The sequence below is a fragment of the Equus quagga genome, chromosome 10, assembly GCF_021613505.1.
Source record: "Equus quagga isolate Etosha38 chromosome 10, UCLA_HA_Equagga_1.0, whole genome shotgun sequence".
Classification (NCBI taxonomy): Eukaryota; Metazoa; Chordata; class Mammalia; order Perissodactyla; family Equidae; genus Equus; species Equus quagga.
The window spans coordinates 122,143,450-122,155,420 of record NC_060276.1 but is presented as its reverse complement, the minus strand read 5'-3'; the positions used below and the strand labels follow the sequence as shown (position 1 = coordinate 122,155,420).

Sequence of the window (11,971 nt, the reverse complement as noted above, 5' to 3'; positions counted from 1 at the left end):
TCAATTCTACTCCTAGGTACGTACCCCAAAGACCTGAAAACAGGTTTCCAGGCGAACACTTGTACATGCGTGTTCATAGCAGCACAAGTCAGAGTAATCATACAGGTGGGGACAGCCCAAGTGTCCACTGATGGATAAATGCAACGTGGTCCATCCACACAGTGGAATATTACACAGCCACGAACAGGAGTGAAGCTCTGACACACGCTGTACGTGGATGGACCTTGAACACATGATGCTCAGGGAGAGAACCAGATACAAAAGGACACACAGTGTGTGATTGCTTTTATAGGAAACGTCCAGAACAGGCAAATCCACAGACAGAAAGCAGATGAGTGGTTGTCAGGGGCTGGGGGAGGGGGATGGGGGAGTGACTGCTCATCGGAACGAGGTCTCCTTTGGGGATGATGAGAATGTTCTGGAAGCAGACAGAGGTGGTAGTTGCACAACATTGTGAATGTGGTATGTATCACTGATTTCTTTAAAATGGATAAAATGGTTAAGTTTTATGTTATGTGTGTTTTAGCCCACACGGTATAAACCTCAGTGTGTCATGTTCTGGCTTTTTCTTTAATTTCCTCTTTCCCGTGGTCTCGAGGTCATGGGTCTGATTCCCTGTGTGCCTCGGTCTCTGAAAGGGTTTAGGACCTCGGTGGGTCCAGGGACTGGAGCCTGAGAGAGCTCCCTAGGCGTCCGGCCAGCCCAGTCCTTCTCTGGGCACCAGGGAGAAGCTGAGGGTGACCTGGGCTCCAGCCGCCGCACATCGTCCTCACATGGCCCTGGGTCCAATCTAGTGTATGAGGGTTCTGTGCTGTCGTTACAAAGGACCCCACACCTAGGGCTTAAACCCCAGGGATCCGTCCTCCCCCGTCCTGGAGCCCGGAGTCTGGGGTCAAGGGTTGCAGGGCTGCGCTCCCTCTGCAGGCTCCAGGGGAGGGTCCCTCCTGCCTTTTCCATCATCCGGGGCTCCAGGGTCCCTGGGCTGGTGGCCGCCTCCCTCCCGTCTCTGCCTCCGTCCTCACGGGGCTGCTCCTCTGCGTCTGCATCTCCTCTTCTGTCTCTGATGAGGACGCTGTCCTTGGATTCAGGGCCGCCTCCTCCAGGATGCCCTCCTCTCTGTCCTTCCCTTCGTCACATCTGCAAAGACCCTGTTTCCGAATAAGATCCTGTTCTCAGGTTCCAGGAATTTTAGGGGGACACTTTTCAACCCAGCACAACACCCCAATTTCAGAGATGTTAAAATGTAAATTAATGGGCCGGCCCCGTGGCCGAGTGGTTAAGTGTGCACCCTCTGCTTCGGCGGCCTGGGGTTTGCTGGTTCAGATCTGGGGTGTGGACATGGCCCCACTTGGCAAGCCATGCTGTGGTAGCCATCCCGCATATAAAGTAGAGGAAGATGGGCACAGACGTCAGCTCAGGGCCAGCCTTCCTCAGCAAAAAGAGAAGGATTGGCAGCAGATGTTAGCTCAGGGCTAATCTTCCTCAAAAAAAAAAAAAATATTGACCCCAACATTCCTTCGACCTTTGCACAGGAAGCGCCGTAGGTTCACAGAACAATTCTGCGGTATCTGACTGTAAACTTCCAGGCGGCTGGGAGAAACTCGGGTCTCCTTGTCTGCCTCCCACGTGTGTCTCAGCTGTTCGGGGGGTGTGGGGACCCCAGGGAGCAGCAGCAGGTGGCGAGCTGCGGACAGTGGCAGTCGGTGCATTTCGCTGCGTCCCCCCCGCCGAGGTGTAGTCATGTGAGGCCGGTTTCGTCTGGTTGTTCCTGTTTCCGTATAAAGCTATTTTCTTTAAAAACAGCCTCGCTGGGGGAGGCGATGCATGACTGAGGGCAGGCGTTTATGGTAAACGTCTGTTTTCCCTTTGAATTGTTCCTTTTTCTTTTAAGATTGGCACCTGAGCTGACATCTGTTGCCAATCTTCTCTTTTTTTTTCCCCTTCTTCTCCCCAAAGCCCCCCGGAACATAGTTGTATATTTTTTTTAGTTGTGGGTCCTTCTAGTTGTGGCATGTGGGACGCCACCTCAGTGTGGCCTGATGAGCGGTGCCATGTCCATACCCGGGATTCGAACTGATGAAACACTGAGCCGCCCAAGTGCAACGTGTGACCTTAACCATTAGGCCACAGGGCGGCCCGTTCCCTTTGAATTTTGCTGTGAAGCTAAAGCTGTTGTAAAAAAAAAGAAAAAAACCCAAAACAGGGTTATTGAGATAGAATCCACGCATTGAAAGAATACCATTCAGCATTTTTAGGATATGCGCAGAGTCGTGCAACCATCTCTCCCTCTGATTCGACTCAGCCCTTCTCCACACTCCATCTCATTCCCGAAGTAATCGCCTCAAGGGAAGATCCGGAGAGAGGTCCCCCCAGGGGGTTCAGCCGTCCTGCGTTTTAATCAAGCAAGTGCCGCCGTGGGCGGGCCGGTCCCGAGGGGCCCTCACGGCCCCCACCTTCAGCTTCTGTCTCTGATCCTCTGCAAGGATGTCTGTCTGCGGTGTATCGTAGTCCATGCCGCCCGCCCGACCAAAAAGCAAAGTCGACTTCCCACCCAAAGGGGGTTGGGCCCACCGGCCAGCGTCCACCCCGGTCGGCCGGCCGCCCACGGCCCCCCTGGTGGGCCCCACTGGTGCGTCCCGTCCCGCCCTGTTTCTGCTGGGCTCACGGAGCTCTCTCCACGCAGCCTCTGGGACCCTCCATCTGTCTCTCAGAAATCGGGGCTTCTGGGAGGACGGCCTTCTGTCCACCTCCCACGACATCATTTGGATTAAGAAACGGCCAAAGTACGGGTCCAGGGTGCAGCGTCCGTGTGGCCTAGGGGCTCTTGTGGGGTGCGATGCAGAGGGGAGCTCTGGGGTGATGGGCCCCCCCAGAGGGAGGGGACCTTGTGTGGCTCTTGTGTCTCCTCCCAGGAACCCACTTCCTGGGACCTTTATTACCCGCCACCTGGGCTGTGCCTGATGACCCCGGAAGCCGAGGAAAGAATGCACAGAGGAAAATGCACAACGTGACCACGTTCCAGAGGAACATTTCTGCAGCTCCTCTCACTACAGGCCTGACTGCAAATCTTTAGCTGCAGCAAAAAAAAAAAAAAAAAAAAAAAGGGACAATTGAAAATAATTTCAGAGTGCAAATCCACGGAGGGATTTGGGAGATGGTTGCTGGCTATCGAGAGCAAACAAGGTACCATTTCAGAAAGCGTATTAGAGATCCTGAGCTGTGACTGTCAGCTCTCCTCTCTGCTGTGGGCTGAATTGTGTCCCCTCAAAATATGTTGAACTGCTGACCCCTGGGACCCGGGAACGGGGGCTTATTTAGAAGCAGGGTCTTTGCAGCTGTGATGAAGGGAAGGATGGAGAGGAGGGCTTCCTGGAGGAGGTGGCCCTGAATCAAGGATGGAGAGGAGGGCTTCCTGCAGGAGGTGGCCCTGAATCAAGGATGGAGAGGAGGGCTTCCTGGAGGAGGCGGCCCTGAATCCAAGGACAGCGTCCTCCTCAGAGACAGAAGAGGAGATGCAGATGCAGAGGAGCATCCCCGTGAGGACGGAGGCAGAGACGGGAGGGAGGCGGCCACCAGCCCAGGGACCCTGGAGCCCCGGACGCCGGAAGAGGCAGGAGGGACCCTCCCCTGGAGCCTCCGGAGGGAGCGCGGCCCTGCGACCCTTGACCTCAGACTCTGGGCTCCAGGACGGGGGAGGATGGGTCCCTGGGGTTTAAGCCATGAAATTTGTGGTCGTTTGTTGCAGGAAACTGGTACACCCCGTTCTCCTCCCATCTGAAGGGGCCAGAAAATGAAGAATCAGTGGGGGAAATTGGTGGGCATGTTGTCTGTGGCTCAGATCCGCAGCTGGTGCTGTAAGGGTGGGGTGGGGGGATGTAGGCCATTTTAGGGCTCTGGGCACGTCGGGGACAGAAGGTGCAACCCAGGCTGCAGCCCTAAGCCCTGTCATCCTCTTAGTAAAGCTAATAGGATTTTCCAGCATGATCCGTCTCTGGCTCACTGCTGGGTCTCCAGCAAGGAGCTTTGGCAGCTTTACCGAGCGGCTGGCGGTCCCCCAGCTGGCTAGCAGACCCGCGGTCCCTGAAGCAGGACAACCGGGGACCCTCCAAGTCAGGCCGACGTGGAAGAAAATGAGTTCCCTGGAGGATCAGGCCTTCGGTCTCCTGAACACCTACTCCAATGGCTTCATGGTGTCCCAGGTAGGGAGCTGGGAACGACGTTCCACCGGGCACGCCGGGATCCCGTGGACCAGAGCCGGGGGCAGGGGGAGGATGGGGAGAGACTGCTTGAGGGGGGGGGGGGGGGGGGGGTCTCCTTTGGGGCGAAGAGAATGTTCTGGAACCCGACAGCGGTGGTGGTTGCACAACCTTGCAAATGCACCGAATGCCACTGAGTTGCTGAGTCTAAAAGGGTTGACAGTGCATCTCATGCTAAGTGAATTTTATGTCAGTAGAAAAACAGGCAAGGTAGAGTGAGACGCTGTGTTTTAAAGGTCCGTTGGTGTCGGGTCCGTAGAATGAGGACATTAGCTGTGGGTCGTGGTCTTTGCAGGACACACATGTGCGAGGTTGGAAATCCAGCCCGTTGTGATTCTCTGGCGGTCCACGTGTTGGTCCCAGAGTCAGGGGTCGTGTCATCCCGGTTTGTGCTTCCCTCATAACGGAAGGGAGAGCTAAGGATCAGGTAGCGGTTACGGAAAACTGAAGTGAAACGCCCTCCCCGTCCAAGGGCACGGATCCCCGAATTCCATCCGGAGACCCCAAAGGTTAAGGATACCTGTTCTAAAGCCGTCAAGATATGGAAACGGAGCATCCGTCTACAGAAAACATAGGGAAGTGCCGCCTCTGCTCCAAAGATAAGTGCCTCAGCGGTGCCCCCGTGATGTCCCCAGCCAGCGGGGGCTGCTTGGGGGTCGCTCACAACGGCGTCGGGTGGGTTACAAATCCTGGGAGGAAATGACTTGGGGACGTAGGGTACCATGTCCTTGAGATGTCACGAGTTTAACAGAAGAAGAGCTAATCCAGCTGGAGTGGAATGAAACTTCACACGACCTTCGCAGAACGAGCGGGAGGAAAGGAATTAATGAAGTGTTAGCAGTAACACGACGTTAATACAATGAGTTAATACAAACTGTAACAGCTGATGGAACCTTGACAAGAGTTGATGCAATGTTAACAGCATCAGAGTCACTGTGGCCTTCACAGAACAAGAACAGATACAATGTTAATAAGGGTTAAGAGAAACTTTTAATAGAACTTGGTGCATAAAACTTTATCGATGAACTTGATGGAACTTTAATACGGAGATTCCCAAGCAGGGGCGTTGCCCCCAGGGGGACACTTGGCAGCATCTGGGGACATTTCTGGTTGTCATTGCCAGAATGGGGGTGCCCCTGGCATCCGGCGGGTGGAGACCAGAGATGCCGCTCAGCTGCCGAGAGCGCACAGGACGCCCCACACAGAGAGTGGTCCGGCCCCACGTGAGGCTGAGAAACACGAACTTCCTTACTTAAGTCAAAGAAAGACCGGTCTTGTTTTTATTTCTGTCCGCGTGCTGTGGAAGCAACGCCAACCCCAGATAGGGAGTCAGTCCTGTGGGAGACACGTGGGCAGAAACTGAAACGCCGCGTACGGGAAGGGTCAGAATGAAAAAGGGAAGGTGGTCCCTGCCTTGCCGTCCGTGGCTTCCTACCCCCGGGCGATCACCGTTAATAACGAGAGAGTAGCAGCAGGACATTGACAACTCCCGAGGGTCCACACAGGGTCTTGTGTGTCCCTCCGACGTCCGGCTGGCCTCCCTTTGGGGCTGTGGATTTGCTCCTAAAGGGCTTTATTTCCCAGAACCATTTCCAGGCTCTTTTTTTCAGAGCGATGCTGTCTGGGGCACGCTGGGAGGGAGGGTCAGTGAGGATGGACGGGGCGGGGCGGATGCTGTCGAAACCTGGACCTGCACAGGCCCCCCGCCCCGTTTCTTTGCTCCTCCCCGGCTGGCCAGCCCGTGAGCGGCCCCGTTGGACCCTGCGTCTACGGTGGCCGCCCCGACCAAGCCCTGGCCCTCACCCTCCCTGGGGACCAGTGGGTCCAGTAGATGACGTCACCCCCGGACAGCTGGTCACCCCCACGGCGCGACTGTCACTCAGAACTTGGAACAGCAGGATCAGATGCTCCCTGGGTGCACGGTGGAAGCATCATTAAAAAAAAAATTTACCCACAACTAGAAGGACCTGCAACTAAGATGTACAACTGTGTACAGGGGGGGTTGGGGGAGATAAAAGCAGAAAAACTATATATATATATATAAAAAAAAATTTAAATTGTGGTAAAATAGGCGTAACATAAAATTTACCATCATAACCATTTTTAAGTGCACGGTTCTGTGACATGAAGTACATTCACATTGTTGTGCAGCCGTTCCCACCATCCGCCTCCAGAATTTTCTCATCTTCCCAACTGAAACTCTATGGCCTTTAAACCCTGACCCCCCCATCCTCTCCCCCGGCCCCTGGCACCACCGTCTACTTTCTGCCTGTAGGATTTTGACTCGTCTAGGGACCTCACAGAAGTGGAATCAGAAAGTATGTGTCCTTCTGTGTCTGGCTTATTTCACGGAGCGTCACGTCCTCGAGGTCCATCCATGTTGGAGCAGGTGTCAGAGTCCCCTTCCTCTTCATGGCTGAATAGTATTCCACTGTATGGAGAGAGCACCCTTGGTTCATGCATCAGAGGACACTCGGGTTGTTTCCACCTTTTGGCTACTGTGTAGGCTGCCTCAATGAACACAGGTGTACAAGTGTCCGTATGAGTCCCTGCATTCAATTCTTTTGGGTCTACAGCCACAAGTGGAATTTCTGGCTCCTATGTTTAATTTTTTGAGGAACCACATACCGTTTCTCCTGACAGTGCAGCCTCATCTACAGACGCGTCCCTTGCACCCCGTGGCGTGTGGTTCTCAGGCTATTGAAAGCCGCCTTTTGTTTCTGCTGCTGCTCCCAGGTTCTCTTCGCCGCCTGCGAGCTGGGGGTGTTCGACCTGCTGGCCGAGGCCCGGGAGCCCCTGGACTCGGCTGCGGTGGCTGCCCATCTGGGCGCCAGCTGCCATGGGACGGAGCTCCTGCTGGACGCCTGTGTGACCCTGAAGCTGCTTCGAGTGGACACGAGGAGAGGAAAAGGTAAGCACGGCTGACGTTTCGCAGGAGGCGTTTTAAATACACACTCCCGGCCCGCTTTTTCTGCAAAGGGCCGGTGAGTGAGTATTTCCTGCGTTCCGGGGCCGTGGGGTCTCTGCCTTGGAAGCGTCAAAGCAGCCGGAGACATTGTGAACATGAACGGGCATGGTTGGCTCCCAGTAAAACTTTATTTACAAACACAGGAAGTGTGCCAGGTTCAGCCCCCGGGCTGTGGTTTGCTGACCCCCGTTCTAGAGATTTCCACGTGCTCTTGTGCAACTGGTACCCCTGTGGAGATTGTGGGCTGGGTTGACTTGAGTGGGAAGGGGTCATCTGCGTGTTGACAGCTCTCAGATCGCCGGGCTTGCAAATCCAGCAGGTGGCAGGCTGGGGGGGGTCCACCACCAGCCACACCCCTGCTGGTGCCGCTGCCCCCAAACACCCACCCCCAGGAGGCACCGTGGTGGATGCAGCCGGAGCCAGCGGCTGGCACAGACGGTCGGTCGCCCCTCAGACTGTTTCTCGGCGGCTCTGCTTCCTGAGTCCCGGGGCCGGATGGTGGCTGGGGGCCGCCTGCCACTCAGCTGAGCTCTGCAGAAGAGCAGCCCTTTTCCCCCATCTTTGTTTCCTTTCACGACCAGGGTGTCCCCTCACTTGTCTATTTTTAAATAAATTGTTGCAACGTCTGCAGACTCTAATATAGGGTTTCCCTCTGGCTCAGTTGCCCCTTCCACCTGCTCCGCCAGCCCTTCCGACGGGATTTGCCAAAACCGACCCCAGCAGGTGCGCCGGCTGCCCACCACCGGTCAACCCTCTCCTCCAGGATAAGCCGCCAGCGGTGGGGACGTCCATGCTCCCAGGCAAGGGTCGCGTTTCAGTTGTGACGTTGCCAATGCTGGGCATGGCACGCGGCAACGACTGGAAATGTAACTGACTGTTTTCTGTCCGGTTTGTTTTCAGCTTTCTATGGGAACACGGAGCTCTCCAGCACCTACCTGACCACGGCCAGCCCCACGACCCAGCGCAACATGCTGCTCTACCTGGCCAGGACCACCTACCACTGCTGGGCCCACCTGGCCGAGGCTGTGAGGTGGGCGTGGCGTCGACTGAGCCCCAGGGCTCCCCGGGCGCTGGTTTCAGGGCGTCCGAGGAGTTGAAACGCCAGGTTTCTCGTAGAACCAAACAGGACAGCGCGAGGTTTGGAAATTCAGAGCGGATGTTCGAAAGCACCTGGTGTTGACCCACGGAGTTCACTTAATCTCAGTGTATCGTGACCTTAAGTCCTTGTGGTTCTGTGGTCTCCAGGGGAGAGTGGAGGGTGCTAGTGGAGAGGGAAAGCGGGGGAGATGGTTCAGAACAGGGGGGACGCAAAACCAGGAGGCTGCCCTCCTCGTGATGGTGAGCTCCACACCAGGTCTCTCAGCCTCGTGCTTCCAACATCTGGGGCTGTATGACTCTGAGGTGGGCCGTCCTGTGTGCTGTAAGGGTGTGGAGCAGCCTCTCTGGGCTCCACCCACCACATGCCAGGAGCATCCTCCACTCTGGTTGTGACAATAAAAAATGTCCCCAGACATTGCTGAGTGTCCCCTGGGGGGGGCAGAATCACCTGCACTTGGGAACCATCATGATAGACAGAAATATAGATAGATAATAGATATTGATCGATAGATAAATACAGATAGGTACGTACTGCTAGATTGATTAATAGGTAGGTGATTGACAGATGGTAGACACGTAGATAGATGATAGATATATAGACAGATAGATGGTAGATGTGTAGATGAATGACAGGTAGATGTTAGATAGACAGGTAGGTAGATATGTACATAGATGATAGACATTGTTAGATAAATCAGACGGATAAGTACTGATAGATGTATAGTGAGGTGATGCATAGGTATTGCTGGATGATTGACAGATGATACATACATAGACAAGGATAGAAGATGGTAGATATTGATAAGTAGGTATCGATAGAAGATTCATACATAGATGGATATACAGATAGATAGGAAGGTATATAGAGAGACAGATGAGAGAGAGAGGGTCTCATGCTGGGTCTGGGTTTCTCAGCCTTATCACTACTGACATTCGGGGCTGGATGACTCTGTGCTGGGCCGTCCTGTGCGCTGTAGGGTGTGGAGCAGCATCCCTGGTCTCCACCAATCAGGTGCCAATAGCATCCTCTGGCCCCAGTGGTGACATCCAAAGATGTCCCCAGACATTGACAGATGTACGCTGGGGGGAGAGAATCACCTCCAGGTGAAAGGCACTGCTCCACATTTTCTGTCCAAGGTGGGACGGGATGCTCAAGGAGTCCTTCAGCCCAGCTGCAGGGGAGGAGGAGGCAGTTGAGGGTAGACCAATCGTCCCTCCAGCTGTGGGTAGACCAGCTGTCCCTCCAGCTGCATAGACCGGCTGTCCCTCCAACTATGGGTAGACCAGTTGTCCTTCCAGCTGTGGGTAGACCAGCCGTCCCTCCAGCTGCGGGTAGACCAGCCGTCCCTCCAGCTGCGGGTAGACCAGCCGTCCCTCCAGCTGCGGGTAGACCAGCCGTCCCTCCAGCTGCGGGTAGACCAGCCGTCCCTCAAGCTGTGGGTAGACCAGACATTCCTCCAGCTGTGGGTAGACCAGTCGTCCCTCCAGCTGTGGATAGACCAGCCGTCCCTCCAGCTGTGAGGAGCTTTCTACCCCAGATGTTGGGCGATGAGTCATTTTGGACCTGGAGGTCCCCCGATTGCACATCATTTGCACACTCTTTAGATTGTCATTAAATTTTATCCCTCCCTTGCTCATGTCAGAGAACTGTGGGGATTCTTGACTACACACGAGGAAAAAATTTCGTGAGTGTGTCAGGTGACTTGTGCCCCCTGCTTGTTCGACCCCTGATTTAAGGGGAGGATCTGTGACCCCCGTTTGCGTGAACTGATGTGCCGTGCGTGTCTGAGAGCTTGAGTGACAGCCCTTCTCTGTTTCCAGAGAAGGGAGGAGCCAGTATCTGAAGGCGTTCGGGGTCCCCTCCGAAGAGCTCTTTACCGCCATCTACAGGTAACACCCGGCTCCGACGCTGTGGGACCCGGCTTAGTGTGAAAATGTTACAGGGCTGAATACATGTGTCCAGACAGAGCACAACGGAAGAAGGTTGATATTTAATTTAAGATCAAAGGAAAGATTTCGCTGTTCTGGTGTTGGTGTTGATCCATTTCCTGAGTGGATGGAAGTGAGCTCTTCCCTTCAAGGAACTCCACTCAAACCCAACGTTTAAGTGGGAACATGAGGCACAGTTTTCGGTTTGGCCAGAGTTCCCCAAGCAATACCTCCATTCTTGGTTCTTCTTCCCGTGCAGGGACCGTCTGCGGCCTTTGCCCCAGGCGTGTGGACTTCTTTGTCTTCTTTATCCATTCACCCATTGATGGGCCTCAGGTTGCTTCCACGTTCTTGATTTCTCTGCTTAAAAAGCATCTGAACTCCTGTCCTGATGCAAACACTCCTGCAGTGGCGTCCAGAGGATGCTAATTCGTCCCAGCCAAAGTAGGGTCTCCAGGGGCTGGTCTATGTTGGCGGCTGACCGAGGGCTCCCGCCATCCCGGATCCCAACTTCTACAGCAGCAGAGGTTCCATGTCACAAATGCAAGGCTTACAGACGTCCCTGGGGCACACGGCTCTGGGCTCAGCAGAGGGTCCCCTGGTGTCATTGCTTGTGACGACCGCCCCGGAGTTGGTGTGAGTCTGACCAGCGTGCTCTCGTGTGCCAGGTCGGAGGACGAGCGGCTCCAGTTCATGCGAGGTCTGCAGGACGTCTGGGGCGTCAATGGGAGGAGTGTGTTGTCTGCCTTCGACCTGTCATCCTTCCCTGTCATCTGCGACCTTGGTGGTGAGCATCTGCCCGGACGTTGCGGCTATGTCTCAAATTCTGTCTGGGGGGGGACAGTCCTTGAACCCCAGTTTTAACATGGCCCCGTAAGTTAGCGAAGGAAGGATGCAAACCCCATTTACAGCAGCGGAGAAAGCCGTCCTTCCACATCCTGAAGGCTGTCGTGGTCCCACTCCTCAGTGGACGTAGCCGAGTGGCCGTGGCTGCCAGGGGGAGAGGGCCGGATGGAGCCGGGGGCTGCCCCCGGGTTCCCGTCCGCCTTTCACAATCTCTGTCCACTTCCAGGCTGTTCTGGGGCTCTGGCCAAGGAGTGTGTTTCTCTGTACCCTGGATGTCGGGTCACCGTTTTCGACATCCCAGAAGTGGTCCAGACGGCAAAGACGCACTTCCCGCTCCCGGAGGGAGCACGGATCCGATTCTGTGAAGGTGGGTTGCCGTGTGCTGTGGGCGTCCACGGGGAGACTCAGAGTCGTCCCCGGGGGTCAGGAGATGCCGGACATTTATGACCGATGATGGATGTTGAGTTTGCCTTCCTTGAACCCCCAGAGAGCCCCCCTCAGCTTAGAACTGTTGGATGGAAAGCTGTATAAAGTATCCTGTTTTCTAACCATTAATTCTTTCTTGAGTATTGGATGAGATTGAATATCGTCCCCTCAAAGTTCCTATCCACCCAGAGTTTGTGAACGGGACCTTGTTTGGAAGCAGGGTCTTTGCAGCTGTGATGAAGGGAAGGATGGAGAGGAGGGCTTCCTGAAGGAGGCGGCCCTAAATCAAGGATGGAGAGGAGGGCTTCCTGGAGGAGGCGGCCCTGGATCAAGGATGGAGAGGAGGGCTTCCTGGAGAAGGCGGCCCTAAATCCAAGGATGGAGAGGAGGGCTTCCTGGAGGAGGTGGCCCTGAATCAAGGATGGAGAGGAGGGCTTCCTGGAGGAGG

General features: G+C 55.1%; 1 protein-coding gene across 1 annotated transcript; it reads left to right on the top strand.

Moving 5' to 3' along the window:
* The first annotated feature begins 3,885 nt into the window (after nucleotides 1–3,885).
* ASMT (acetylserotonin O-methyltransferase) lies at nucleotides 3,886–11,544 on the top strand. The gene is made up of 6 exons (XM_046672911.1): nucleotides 3,886–4,199; nucleotides 6,993–7,167; nucleotides 8,125–8,254; nucleotides 10,144–10,212; nucleotides 10,920–11,038; nucleotides 11,324–11,544. The coding sequence occupies exons 1-6, from the start codon at nucleotides 3,981–3,983 to the stop codon at nucleotides 11,542–11,544; spliced, it is 933 nt and encodes a 310-aa protein (XP_046528867.1). The 5' UTR covers nucleotides 3,886–3,980.
* Nucleotides 11,545–11,971: the final 427 nt, after the last annotated feature.